The sequence below is a fragment of the Pinus tabuliformis genome, chromosome 5_2 (genome assembly GCF_031772625.1).
Source record: "Pinus tabuliformis cultivar Carrire ecotype Pingquan chromosome 5_2, CPIR1, whole genome shotgun sequence".
NCBI lineage: Eukaryota > Viridiplantae > Streptophyta > Pinopsida > Pinales > Pinaceae > Pinus > Pinus tabuliformis.
The window spans coordinates 419,668,057-419,683,793 of record NC_142306.1 but is presented as its reverse complement, the minus strand read 5'-3'; the positions used below and the strand labels follow the sequence as shown (position 1 = coordinate 419,683,793).

The 15,737-nt window shown below is 37.8% G+C and overlaps 1 protein-coding gene across 1 annotated transcript; it reads left to right on the top strand.

The window, feature by feature from the left end:
* Positions 1-3,797: 3,797 nt before the first annotated feature.
* On the top strand, positions 3,798-4,434 carry LOC149159347 (histone H2B.4-like). Its single transcript, XM_089436466.1, has one exon. It carries the CDS (start codon positions 3,883-3,885, stop codon positions 4,288-4,290), a length of 408 nt encoding a protein of 135 aa, XP_089292592.1. The 5' UTR covers positions 3,798-3,882; the 3' UTR covers positions 4,291-4,434.
* The last annotated feature ends 11,303 nt before the right edge of the window (positions 4,435-15,737 follow it).

Sequence of the window (15,737 nt, the reverse complement as noted above, 5' to 3'; positions counted from 1 at the left end):
TGTATGTAATTGCGGGTCTGTCTGAGGGCCTGAAGGCATATGCAATTGAGGTTCTGGGTGTAATTGAGAGTCTAAGTGTTGTTGAAGGTCTGTGTGCTTTCGCGGGTCTGTGTGCAATTGAGGTTCAGTGTGCTGTTACGGGTCTGTGTGCAATTGAGGGGTTGTGTGCACCCGAGAATTTGTATGACACTAGGTGGGTTGTAGTTACTCTCCTGATGTGGGTGGAGATTTGGAGCCGGAATTCAGGAGCTGAATTATTTGTCGAACAATGGAGTGAAGTTGGGTTGAGCACAACCGTCGGGGAACAAGACTATAACCACTGGGTCTACGAGGGTGCCTAGCTGGAGGACAACGAGGAGGAAAGAGACATTTTTTTTTGGAGTTGGTTAAAAAGTCGAAAAATGGATGCTAGTAAGTAGAATGTTGAAGCCTGTTCATGGTCGGGATCTTGGGTAGCCATAGGCCGAGGTATCGGGGGCAAAAAGTTGGCTCTTCTTTGTCGGGTGGAAGGAATAGACCATCCTGCATCACTTGTGTGCAGGATCATTGGGAGTTGAGAGAGGCTCTGGCTGAACTACAACGCAGTATGCATCAACAACTCCACGAGAACATGGCAATGCAGGATAGGGAGCTAGAAAAACGAGAGCGCATTCAAGCATTGGAAGATGAGGTTGATGCACTGAGGCAACAACTTGAGCAACTGAAGCTCAAAGTGGAAACCATGGAGGATAGCACAAAGGAAATCATGGAGGACGCGATCGAATAGGACAACAACAAAGGCTCTGAAGAAGTCTTTTTTGGCCTAGACCTAAACAGTCCAGCACCAATGGACATCTAATCTCACATGTTTCCTTTTTTCACCCATTATCTATATGATGCAATGTAAATGTATATATCTATTGTCTCAATTTTGTAGTATATATAGTTGTAAGAGCACCAAAATGAGGAACTTTTGTGGGCAGAATAGACACATCCTCAGTAGTAAAATTGCAGAACAAATGAAACACCAACAACTCTTTGAAGGCTTAGTTATTTTGATATAAATTCTTGGTTTTTGTTACGAACGGGCGTGATTTTTAATATAACTTTGTACTCATTCTGGTTGAAAAAAAGCACCTCTGTTATTGAGAAGTCACAGGTTCAATTCTCTTGACACTCTCGGGGGTAGGTTTTGTGGTTGAATAGACAAGAATTGATCCTTTTTGGTAGATATTCCTAGTACAAACACATGATCCTATTGGAAGTATAAAGGAAATTGGATTTCTATTGGATATTGTCTATGTTAAAATCGTATTTTAAGAGTTTTTCTTGCTTGAATGTAAGAAAAAGACTCGAGAGCCAAAACTATTCAACAAGAGTGAAAGCCTACCCCCTTACAAACCATCCATTGATTATTTTAGGTGGTATGACTATCCTTAAATAATAGTGATGAGTTGACATGTATTCGTGAGTAGTACCCAATAATAACTATTCCTTTTTTTAACCATAACTAAAAATGTTGTATTGGTAAAATGCATTTGGGAGTGCAACGTGACATTAGAGGTACAAAATTTGGTTAAAGTGCCTATTAACTACCAATTGTTCATAGTGCGAGGAATACTAACGTAGTTTTAAGAGAAAAATGTTACTCTATATACATGGGTAGTATATACTTGGCAAAAGACCCTGGAGATTAGGACAACAAAGCTTCCATATAGTCAATACATTAAAAACAAGGCTTTCCTTCCTCTTGAGAGGTAAGTTGCTCCATGGCAGGAGCTGAAACCTTTAGATCTGGAAGGAAAAACCCATAATCATTAACAAAGTTAATTATAGAAACAAAGGAATGATTATTTAACAATAACATGTTGTAGTGCTTCAATTTGCAATTTCAAGTTGTTAATCTCATCTTGTGCTTGTTGAAGCTTCAATTTCTGATCACCCTAAGATTAGGATATCAAGGTTTCCATACAATCAATATATTAAAAATAAGGATTTCCTTCCTCTTGAGAGGTAAGTTGCTTCATGGTGGGAGATGAAACATATAGATCTGGAAGGAAAAACCCATCATCATTAACAAAGTTAATTATAGTAACAGAGGAATGATTATCTAACAATAGCATGTTGTAGTGCTTCAATTTGCAATGTCAAGTTGTTAATCTCATCTTTTGCTTGTTGAAGCTTTAATTTCTAATTATCTAGGATTTCCATTATGGTGGTGACTTCAACAACTAGTTAATTGTGCTTGCATTGCATTTGCATCATTTCATCTTGAAGATCCTTTATAACTTTCTCTTAAGAAGAGGGAGAGTGTTCTCTAAATATATTGAAAGCAGAAGGTCCCCATCTTATGTTTCTAACGGGTAGGCGCACCTAGATATCTTTCCCTATCTAATCAACTAAAGCCACTAACAAAGTACCAAATAGAACAATAGAGTCAAAATGCCCTTCAGGAGGTGATAAGTTCCACCCCTAACTCCCAAGTGCCAAAATTAAGGAAATTAACTCCACTCCTCTTAATTCCTCGTGACGAGAACCTTGTGAAACCCTATGAGACAAATAGTTCTCCATGTGGGGTTGCAACAAACACCCTTTCTTGCAGTAGAATGGAAAGAACAATGCCATTGATATAATAACACAATTGAAAGGGTGAGACAAAAAATAGAGAGATTATTACCATTCCCTTAGAGTTATCATTCCTCCCAATGAAATCCCCTATCCTCATCCAATGGAGAGGTTGAAACACATCAACCAACTCACCATGGAATCTAGATTGACTATCTGAAACAACATCCTCTCTTAATTCCACACACCACAATCTAGGACCATCACCACCCACCCATGAAAAATATAGAGAGTGCCCCCCAGTGATTTTGAATTTGAAGCTAGTTTCTACGCGGGAGGGGTTCCATCCAACTCTTAGGCTCATCATTATTAAAAATTGCTCTATTGAACTCCACACAACTTAGTAGTATGTCCTCCTTTTCATTTGCAAAGTTCATCACATGAATCAGATGAGAGCTCACATGCCTTGATGCCCATAGTATCCCTCAACACATGTTTATACTAAGTGAACCTCCTAATTGTTTTAAATTCCACTGCCACTTGTCATCATCATAAGATGGGGTGATGAGTTACTCTATATTTCAAATAGAGAGTCCCCACTTAAGACCTCATTGCTCTATTTGCCCACTGATTTCTTTAACATTGTTTTGGCTAAAAATATGCCATATTTTAATCTTTTGCATTGCTTTCAGATACATTCTACTCTGATTGGAGAGGAAATTGAGTAAAAAAAAAAATATAAAAAATATAAAAATAAAAAATATCTTATTATAATTTTTGAATCACTAATTAAAATATCATCTTTGTAATTATTAGTAACATTGCCCAAACTCCTCTAATAAAAAAAATTCAAATTTCCCTTTCTACCGCCGGTCCACCGGTACCACTTCTAATGATAACAAATACACTTACACATATTAAAAACCAAATTAAAATAAATTCATCCAATAATTAATAAATAAATATATATTTCCTTTCAATTTTTATCTTAACTTTTATGTATATACATCGCCTTCTCCATCAATAAATAAATAATAAGCCCCGAACGGTGCATTACTTGTAATCCGAATATCTCCAAAATATATTGTATTTAATGAGGCAGCGCTCCAAAACTATATTTTATCCACAACTATGATAACAATTGGTCCACTTAGGCATCTACGCCCGAGATCAAAGCCAGGCTATCGATCCGTGCCGCACCCAACTAACCAATAGGAGAGCAAAATTTCTCTCTATAAATTTAGAGAGATCAGATCAATGTTCTTCATGTCCGGGTATTTCTATCGATAGTGAGGGAAAATTCGGAAATTCTGTTCTCCCCAGATTTGAATTACAGCGATGGCTCCAAAGGCAGAGAAGAAACCAGCTGAAAAGAAGCCTGTTGCAGAGAAGAAGCCCGCTCCTAAGGCCGAGAAGAAGCTTCCAAAAGAAGGCGGAGACAAGAAGGGCAAGAAGAAGCACAAGAAGAGCGTCGAGACGTACAAAATCTATATCTTTAAGGTTTTGAAGCAGGTTCACCCAGATATCGGCATTTCTAGCAAGGCCATGGGGATAATGAACAGCTTCATCAACGATATCTTTGAGAAGTTAGCGAGTGAGTCATCGAAACTTGCCCGCTACAACAAGAAGCCCACCATTACATCTCGCGAGATTCAGACCGCTGTAAGGCTGGCGCTTCCAGGAGAGCTCGCCAAGCACGCTGTCTCGGAGGGTACCAAGGCGGTGACTAAGTTCACCAGTGCCTGAATTTGATATTTCATTTAATTTAAATTCAATGGTGTCTTTTGACACCACATGCTATGGAAAGCTTAACATATTCTTTGAGGTTAATCTTCTGTACCATTTTTTTATGCTTCTCAATTATATATTCTTCTATTTTTCCTTTCCTTATAGTTGGTTGGAGGCAATGGTGGTAAAGTAGCCTTGCTGTTTTCAGGCTTTCCTTTCCCTGGTTACTTTAGGGTTAATTTGTGTATTGATGGTTGAGAATTTGAGTGTTTCTAAGGGACTTGATTTCATGGTGTTTTATGTTCGAGGTCAAAAAGTTTAACCGTTCTGGTACTAAGCGGCATATATTACATCAATGCTATTACTGTGCTTTTATGTTATGTTTTCGTTGGTTTTCTTGTTTTGTTTTAAGAGCGCCCAAAAGGAAACTTGGTAAGAGATTCTGAGGTTACATCTGCATGCAATTTGACCGTGTAGGTTCATGTAGAGAATGGTTGATATTTTTTCAACTGAATTTAGGGAATGATTATAGGTTAAGTTATTCTTATTTGTGGAGGGAAGGGTTGGTGAAAAAATTGGAATTCTTCTGCTTCATGTGATAATTTGATCCAACAGGTGTGTCTATAAGTTTGTTAAATAACATGGATTATTTCTTAATTCTTCTGGTTTGGATTGTAAAGTATCCTGAAGGTTCTGGAAGCCAACAATAGTTAACAAGCTGGCTACCAAATGGAAATCTGGACAGAGAGAGAAGCGCAGGTGAAGAAAATCCCCCCGTCCCTTTTAGTGAAGGGAAAAAATAAGCTTGAATGGTTTGGATTCTAAAGTATCCTGAAGGTTCTGGAAGCCAACAATAGTTAACCAGCTGGCCGCCAAATAGAAATCTGGACAGAGAGAGAAGCGCAGGTGAAGAAAATAATTTCACAGACTTGTTCTGGGAATCTTTAAATTTGCATGCAATAATAATGAAAATAATGAATTAATGGTGTGTGAATATTTATTTATTGGAAACATTGAGATAATTAGTTATCACCAGTTGTTTTTCAGCAAGAAAAAAGCGGTATATATATTCATAATGGGGTCAAAATACATAGGAGGTGTTAACAAAATTCCATATCGGATACAAAACAGTATATGTGGCATCTAAAAAACTCTACCCTTCTAAACATCAAACATTAAATCCAACATTCAGCTCATATGGCCCAAAAAGCATAGCTGCATATATAACATACAGAATATGAAGCATATGTGATTCTGAGTCTGGGGTCAACAAATATAGAAAGCAAAAGGATTTTCATGACTCCAAAATATGTATATCCAACATTCAGCTGATATGCCCCAAAAAGCATAGCCGCATATACAACATACAGAATATGAAGCATATGTGATTCTGAGTCTGGGGTCAACAAATATAGAAAGCAAAAGGATTTTCATGACTGCAAAATATGTATGTGCATACCTTCACTATGAGATATGCCATTGTATGGGCAATGTAAAGGAAAATATATTAGAATATTTACCATAATTTAAGAGTTATATTCGGAAGACAAAAGTCTTGGATTTGGAAGTTGTTGCTGTCCGTTTTGATCTGCATCCTCCATATGTCTTGGGAGAAGTTGACCCATTTTAGATAATGCATCAGCTTTTTTGTTTTTGTTCTTGTCAATGTGAAAATAGAATAGTCCCTCTTGTTGTTCCATAATGCTGCAATTCTGTCCAACCATGCAGTAAGATAAATGTTTTTTATGTAGTGTTTTGACAACACATGATTGGTTATTACCCTCGAGTCTCCATAGATTTGCAAATTGGGAATGTCAAGAAAGATATAAAAGGAAAGAAGACCCGCTAAAGCCACTGCTTCAGATCTGTTGTTGGACCTGGACCAGCGTTCCAATAGATTTCAATACCTTGATCATTTGCTGTTCTGATGTATACACCACATGCACATATCCCATGTTGAGCAGCTCTGTTGAAATAAGCACACGGAGAAACTGTGGTCATCTACACTGTGGGTCTACTTCCATTCCTGTTTTTGTTCATTGTTGTCATATGATTCCTTCCATACTTGTTCTTGTCCTTCTTGGGCAATTTGAGGGTGCTGTATTGAGATAATATAGATGCAACTACAGAAGAGTTTGTTTCTGCTTTAGAACTGAAGATCTTGCCATTTCTCCATTTCCAAATGGCCCAAATGGCCAATAAGGGGATGGCTCTCCATTCTTTGTTCATGAAACTCCATCTTTTGAAAGCTTCAGAAATGGATGAGAAGGAACCCAGAGTGAAACCATAGTGAACAGCAAGATTCTGCCAAATGGCCTGCACCTGTAGTGAGATGTAAATTTGCAAGATTCTGCCGGATGGCCTGCACCCGTAGTGAGATGTAAATTTGCATGTAATAACAATGAAAATATTTGTCATTTGGAAATGTAAATTTGTATACAACAGTAATGAAAATAATGAATTAATGGATTGTGAAGATTTATTTTTTGGAAATATGAATAATATTAGTTATCACTTGTGTTATTTGGGAATGTAGGTGAAATTATCACTATATACCAAGAAAACCATACCATTTTGAATTATCTGCTGTGATAAATGGTTGATAATGGTGTGTAAGAAGCTGAGTTTTAACTCTGCTGATGATTTACAGTAAGGAGTTAGGCTTTAACTCTTGACAAATACTTATACCTCTGGATGTTGAGTAGACCATACTCTTCAGATCATAAAAAAAAATACTTTTAACAAATACTTATGCTTCTGGATCTGGAGTGACTTACGTATTTAGAAAAATAAACTCTTAACTCATATTAACCAATCAGAAGCAAAATCAAAACCTATTCTGGGCGTACTCGAGTTTAGGGAATTCGTGGAATAACATTTATATGTGTTTATTTTTGAAATTTTAGAAATCTCCATTATTTTTATTATGCTATTTGACACTTGGGTTGTCGTGAAAGTTGATGTGTCAGCGTACAAGTTACAAATATGCCATGCTTCGATTGTAGGGAGGAGAAAGTCGCAATAAATTAATGCATTGTGAATATGACAGATTAGTGAAATAATAATTAGGAATTCCTGTATTGTGGAATTTTAAAATTTCTTATTGTTAAGATTGGCCTATGTGAATAGGTTCTCATTACGCAATGTTATTCACATTACACAATGTTAATGTGGGTGTGTATGAATAATTACATCAAAGATGTTTTTTTTGCCTGGAGTTTGTTGGGTAAACAATGTTTTTTCTAATTAATTTTAATGATTCATTTTTGTCTTTATCATCGAGTGAAATTGTCTCATTTTTTCCTTCCATCCAGTGAAAATTTGACATATAAAAGAGTTAAATAAACTTTTTTTAAGGTTTGCTCATTAATGAAGGCATATGAGCTTGGGTTATTCATCATCATGCTAGTGGCTTGAGTGGATGGTACAACACTTTAACATTGTGATGTTTTCCCTTGCTTGCTTTTCCAAAGTGAATTTGCTAGGAAAGAATCAACAACTTTGGCTTGGATGAGAATTATTTGTTTTAGTTATTATAAAATGCTGATAGCTTTCTGCGTATCTTTGTGCGTTTGAGTTAAGGCCTTTCATGAATTTGTTTTACTCAACAACAACAACATAGAAAGGTGTAGGAATTAAAGAATGTAAAATTTGAACAAAAAACAAGAGGATCAAAGAAAATGACTTTATACTTGCAAGTCTATCAACATTCAATGTCATTGGAATAGACCTTGAGAAACTAACAAATAACACATCATTGTGATTCTTTACCAATCTTTCAATAAAAACTGTCTAGAGCCAAAAAATGAAAATATTAAGATAGCCAGTGCCCTTAATAAATATGAAAGGATGGTCACAAACCTTAGGTGCAAGCCATTTGTATCCACTTGTCTCATATTCAAGAACCTCTTCCAAGATTTGACAAGGGTGAACTAGACCAATATTTGCAATACTTGTGTTTCCTTTCTTATCAAGCAATATACTCATTGTATTCAAATCTTTGTGCACAATCCCATTGTCAATCAATAAGAAAATCTCTTTGGCTATATTAATGGCAATGTGAGGCACATCTCTTAGTGGAAGCTTCTTGTTCCTTTGAATTAGTTGACGAAGAGAACCCCCTTTCATGAATTTTGTAATAGTGCACATTCCATGTGTGTCATCTACACAAATTCCATAGAAGGGGAGAATGTTTATGTGCCCGCAAGTCATGAGCTCCAAGATATCACTTTTTAACTCTACCTTGTTAGAGCTACTACTTTTCTCACACCCTCTCAGTTTTTGCAGAGCAACCTTTTTATTTTTGTATGTACCCTTGAATAGTGTTGATGTTATTTTCTCCAAGAATTCGACCTCTTCAAGGTTGACAAGCCATTTATCTAGCTCTTCTTTGTTAGAGGAAATTTTTTGCCATTCATCTACTTCAACTTGGACAAAAGAACCTAGACGAGGCATTTCAGGTAACTTATGAAGGGGTCGTTGATTTGGGCAGTCCTAGCTAAACTCAAATTCCATTGAGGGTGAATCCTCTGTTGTTTCCCCTCTTATTTTGGCGTGCTTCCATCATTAATTGCCGCACTTGTTGAAGCCTTACCAAGAGAATATCACTATTCACATCGACATAGCCCAAATGTGAGCTTCAATATTTTAGGTTTCTTCACTGTTGATTTAAGGGAACTTTCAATATTTGTTCTGGAGCACTTATCATCACTGTAATGAATGGTTATGATCTCCAATGTGAAGTTCTTTTTTTCAAAGTGTTGTATTTCCTTGAAGGAGATGCCAACATTTTCAAGTGCACAGTTCACAACAGGCCAAGAAATAATGGAATTACAAGCAAATGTGATCTTCATGAGGCAAAGCTCATCATCAGAGAATGTAGAGTTAGACTTCGAGGATTCACATGCATCAGGAGGTGGATATTTAGCATTTCCCACTCACTGTATTATAACATCAGGATGGTCTTTTGTTGCTTGCTCTATCAAATGAATGTGAAGAAATACTTCATATCAAATTCAGCTTGAGCATAGCTACCACATCCAAATCTATAAATACAAAATGATAATAAGGAAAACACAATTCAAATATTGAGATCAAAGTAGAAAGCAAATGCAAATGTTAAAAAACAAAACCCAATACCTCTCCCAAAAGTTAAAACAATCATAAAAATTGCAGATTTGCCTAAAAGCGATACCAAAGAGGGCATTTGAAATTTTAAGAGAGAAGGACCAAACAAAGAATATACAAACAAAAAATTGAAGAGTCAGATACTAACTTTAAAATCATAAAACAAGGTGCTTTAGAGGTCAAAGCACCAGCAAAATCGCAGATTCATGAGCTCCAAGATATCTCTTCTGAACTCTACCTCGTAAGAGCTACTTTTCTCACACCCTCTCAGTTTTATCAGAGCAACCTTTTTACCTTTGTATGTACCCTTGAATAGTGTTGAAGTTATTTGCTCCAAGAATTTGACCTCTTCAAGGTTGGCAAGCCATTTATCTAGCTTTTCTCCGTCAAAGGAAATTTTCTGCCATTCATCTACTTCAACTTGGACAAAAGAACTTGGATGAGCATTTTAGGTAGCTTGTGAAGGGGTCGCTGATCTGGGCAGTGTAGCTAAACTCAAATTCCTTTGAGGGTGAATCCTTTGTTGTTTCCCCTCCCTATTTTCATGTGCTTGCATTGTCTCAAGCTTGACCAAGAGAATCTCACTCTTCACACCCACATAGCCCAAATATGAGCTTCATTATTTTAGGTTTTTTCATTGTTGATTTGAGGGCACTTTTGATATTTGTTTTGGTGCTTCATTATTTTAGGTTTCTTAATTGTTGATTTAAGGGCACTTTTGATATTTGTTTTGGAGCACTTATTGTGATTGCAATGAATGGTTATGATCCCCAAAGTGAAGTTTTTTTCTTAAAGTGTTGTATTTCCTTGAAGGAGATGCCAACATTTTCAAATGCACAATTCACAGCGAGCTAGGAAATAATGGAATTACAAGCAAATGTGATCTTCAAGAGGCAAAGCTCATCATCAGAGAATGCATAGTTAGACTTTGGGGATTCACATGCATCAGTAGGTGGATCTTTAGTACTAACCACTTTCGGTATTATAATTATACGATGGTCTTCTGTTGCTTGCTCTATCAAACGAATGTGAAGAAATACTTCCTTTAGATGGTAAGGAAAACACAATTCAGATATTGAGATAAAAGAAGAAAGCAAATGCAGATGTTAAAAAACAATGCCCAAACCCTCTCCCAAAAGTTAAAACAATTATCAAAATTATAGATTTTCCTAAAATCGATACCAAAGAGGGCATTCGAAATTTTAAGAGAGAAATACATAGTATTTCTCTCTTAACAAGGGGTGCAACATTGCAGTATAAACAACATTGCACTACAAGTGTTGCACTTGCAAAAATCTGGAGATTCAGATAGAGAACAAGAACACCAATTGAAAAAGATCTGGAAAGGATGACACCAAATATCAAATATTTGCAACTTTATAAATCAAAATTTGCAAAAACACTACATCTCTTCACATATGTCATTAGGATGCCTTTACAATTTATGCCTATAGGGGAGGAAGGTGATTTATAGAGTGCCCCAGCTCAGCGGGATCACGATAAGCAAAGTTGCAAGAAGGTGAACTGCAATTATTGAAATTTATAACTTCCCAGTGCATGGTCTTGCCAACTCAAAATAAAAATTACAAATTTTTTGAGAAATCACAGAAGACTGGAGGACCTACTTGAGAGGCATTGAATCAAAATGCTTTCTAACATTGTTGATGAGCTTCTCTGGAAGCTGGCTCCCAGGGTACAATTGCGTCAAATTCTTGAGCATACTTCCACAAACCACCTTCTTGCATTCATTTATGGATCCATATCTGGATATGGTGTTAAGATTCAAAGTGTTTTTCAGTGTGCTAATAACCCTTGCTATGTTTTTCCTCGGTCTCTGCCATTTATTTTGCACAACATTAAAAATAATCAAATTGAAATACCAGAGTAGAAGGTAAAACTATCAAATTGGAAGGCGTTTGTGAGCTAGCCATTGGAAGGACAACTTGTCAGGTGAGCTAGTGGGTGTAGGGGGTGATGGTTCCCATACCACAACATGGTTCTTTCGACTGCTTGCCCATTATTGTGAAATGGCCAACACGAGATACATAGTATTATAATGATATAGTAAGTTCTCCCAAAACAAAAAGGGGTCGACCTGTAGTTTTTACAGACATTGCAGTAGCCAACACAACAATAATAATAGTAGAACGTGCACAGAAGCAATACAATTTTTAATAGGCTAAAATACAGTGAGATAAAGTCAGATAAGCTGAGCTTCAACGTTTGTGCTACTTGTAGAAATGAAAATAAACGGAAGTGAGATATGCAGATTGATGCAAGACTGGAACTGAATGGTATGAATTAGATCGCAGTAGCTAAAGAAACACTAAATATACCAAAAATAGGTGGGGACCATGACTCCAAAATACCATAATGATGACGGATTGATGCAAGATTGGAACTGAATGGTATGAATCAGATTGCAGTAGCCAAAGAAACACTAAATATACCAAAAATAGGTGGGGACCATGACTCCAAAATACCATAATGATGACGAGTTGCATAGAAATCCCAAAGAACCAGTTATTACTAACATAGCCACAAATTGAAACCATGAACAATGAAAGAAGAAAAAAGGAGCATAACACTCCACTTATATTACCTACCAACTATTCTGAAGTGGCCGATGCAAGATATATACCATTATAATGATAGAGTAATGTTTAAAGCCTCCCCAAAAAGGTTCAAACTGTAGTTTTTGTAGGCATTGAAGCAATAATAGCAGCATAACAGACAATGAATACAAGTTTGAATATCCTAAATTACAGTGTGATGAAGGCAGATAAGTTGAGATTCAATGTTTAAGCCACTGGCAGAAATGAAGAGTAAAAGAAGTGAAATATGTGGATTGGTACAAGATATGAGTTGAATGGTATGAACCAGATTACCAGAAAAATCCAAAGTAGCAGTATATGCCAAATATGGATTTCCTATACAACTTCAGATCATAACAATGATGATCATGAGTTGCACAACTAATATGCACATTTGATACCCTTTCCAAAGCTATGATGTTGGCAGAATTTACATGCTTTAGGAAGGGAGTATTTTGTAGGTGATTTCAAAGTACAAACTTCCAATTTTCAACAATGAAACAAAGAAGTTCCACATATAAATTTTCAGACAGACCATTCACCCAACCAGATTGACTTAATGCAACCAACATACCAATGATATGAAACATTTTCCACATTCAAGAACTTCAAGATATTAGAAAACTCAGGCTTATCAATGCAGGGATAAACTATTTTGTTTTCTCCAGCCAAGAAAGCATTCGTGTGAATCTCCAACATTGAAAAAATTCACCGGACAGAGGAGAGCAGAGATATGTGTAATCAATGATTAAAAATCTACACTGTTTTCCAACTTTTTCCAACCAGCATAGATGCATTTTAAGCACCGATCTAACATGAGCTAAGAGGGATCAATTTTTTTTAGGTGCAAACTTATTTTAGAGTGCAAAAAACAGTGTAATTTTTTATTGTTTAAATTGTATTTTTGAATGCTATAGAGATTGCATATAACACAATTTTTTTTTGTTAAAATGAATTTTTTGTTATTAATATATTTTTAAGTATACATCAATACTACTTCATATTAAAATATTTTATTAATAACCTATATTTTATTAATAACAATGTCAACTCCAAGTTGAAGAGGGACATACTACAATGTTTTCTAACTTTTTCTAACCAGCATAGATGCATTTTAAGCACCGATCTAACATGAGCTAAGAGGGATCAATTTTTTTTAGGTGCAAACTTACTTTAGAGTGCAAAAAACAAAGTGTAATTTTTTATTGTGTAAATTGTATTTTTGAATGCTATAGAGATTGCATATACCACAATTGTTTTGTTAAAATGAATTTTTTGTTATTAATATATTTTTAAGTATACATCAATACTACTTCATATTAAAGAAGGGTTAACTTTATTGTATAATCTCCCGTTGCTGCTGCTGCTCTGCGCGCGCGCACCTGAGCCTGACTCCGGCCTGAGAACGGTTCTACTGCTGCTCATTCGATCAGCCTCATGGATCCCCCGGATCCGCCTGGTGGGGATCCGGATCTGCAACAAGCTTTTTCAAATCTGGTTAAATCGCTGCCTCAGCAAAGACGAAGGCCAACAACGACCAAGTTCGTTAAAAAACTAGATGTGATTCAGGAAGTTCATTTGCCTCCGACCATTCCTCGCATGGCAGCCATCTCACTAGCGGAGAAAGGATTAATCGGCCAATTTACAGGGCTATGGCCCTCACCCAAAACTGTGCAAAGATGGGTTGAGCGAAACTGGGCAGACAAGACTCAAGGGAAAATATCTATCAGGTTCTGTGGCAGAGGCTTTTTCACCTTTCACTTTGAAACCAAGGAGGACAAGGACCTACTCTTCAGAAACGGGCCTTACTTCATGGATTCCAGGGGCCTCTACCTCAACAAATGGACCCAAAACTTCGATCCTGAACTTGACATTCCGAGCGCTGTCCCTGTCTGGGTTAGGCTTCCCCATCTTCCTCTCCACTGCTGGGGCGACGACTCGGTCAAGGCTATAGGAAACGCGGTCGGAAAATACATAGATCGCAGCGAACCCAAGGACAACATGCAAGCCTGTGCGCGAATATGTGTTGAAGTTGATCTGGGGCGCGGACTACCGGAAGCAATCAAGCTGAAAGTGGACGACTGGTGCCATATTCAACAGCTGGACTACGAACAGATACCCTTCAAATGCAAGGTATGTCACGAATATGGACATTTTGCTAATAGATGCCCCAAACTTATAAATGTAGAATCAACAGAGCAAGAAGGGCAATGGGAAACGGTCAAAAGAAAAAAAACGACTACATCCCTGAAGCAAGCAGAATCTGAAGCCCCGGGACCTTCCCATCAACATCCCTCTCAACCTCATTCACCCCTCCAACAACCCCCCTCGTCCTCTCAGCAGCCCCCTTCTCATTTCCCCTCCTCCTCCCCTCGGCCCTCAGATCCCTCCATCCCTCCTTCTTCCAACCCTTTCACATCCCTCTCTGAAGATGAGCCCGAGCAGGACCCTCCCTCTTCTGATCAGCATCTCCATTCCTCACCCCCTCATTCCTCCCAGCCCTCCCCAGATACCATATCAACAAGGATCACAAGAAGCTCATCAAAGGACCATGGTGCGTCCAGCGACATTCCAAAAAAGCATGGACCAGGTAGGAAGTCGGCTAAACAGCACAGGGAAGAAAGTACACAGAAAGATATAGCAATGGGATCACAGACGCCTATAGAATCCTACATCCTTGGAATCTCGGACAAGGAAAATAACAACAAGGGCAAAGAGAGGCGAGCACCTCTCCACAACACCGGTAAATCATGATGAAAATGCTGTCTTGGAACAGCAGGGGATTAGGGCACCCCTCAAAAAAATCGGCCCTTAAGGAGCTGATCCAAAGTGAAAAGCCCGAAATTATCCTTATCCAAGAGACAAAGCTAGATCAGTCTGAAATCAGCAGACTCATTAATCAACAAAGGCAATACTGTGGCTGCGCCAGTGAAGCAAGAGGAGCCTCGGGAGGCATCCTAACAATGTGGGACAACACCAAGTGGAGCTGCAACTTCACCAAAATCCAACAGAAATGGATAAGTGTAAAACTGGAAAGCAGGGAAAATGGAACAGAGGTTAAAATATACAATGTTTATTCACTGAACCACTACAGAGAAAAAGAAGTAAGCTGGAATACCCTGGAAGCAAGCTTAGACGAAGACCATGACAACAACATCATCTTAGCAGGGGATCTAAACTTGGTTATGCATTCCAATGAGAAAAGAGGAGGAAACTTCAGCTCAGACCCTTTTAGAAACCGGTTAGAGCATATCATGCAGGAGAAAGATCTGGTAGATATAAAACCCAAGAATCGAAGGTACACTTGGAGCAACAGGCGTTTAGGAGCCGGCAATATTATGGAAAGGCTTGACCGTTTCCTCATCAACATCGCATTCCTATCCTCCTTCTCCAACGGTCAGTCAGACATTCTCAATATCTCCGCCTCGGACCACTATCCAATCACGCTTACCTTGCAAAGTCATAGCCAGCTTGGACCCCTCCCCTTTAAATATTCCTCCCTTTGGAACCGAATCTCTGCAGCTCGAGAAGTGGTGAGGCAAGCCTGGTTACAGCATGTGGAAGGCTCCCCAACATACATTTGGGAAACAAAGCTGAAGCAAACGAGGCAGGCCCTTAAATCATGGGCAAAGGCTAACTATCAGGAACCTGAGCTGATAAAAAAGGTCATCAAAAAAGATCTTGAGATGATACAACAAAACATTGAAGAGGTAGGACTCTCCCAGCAAGCAAAAGAAGATGAGA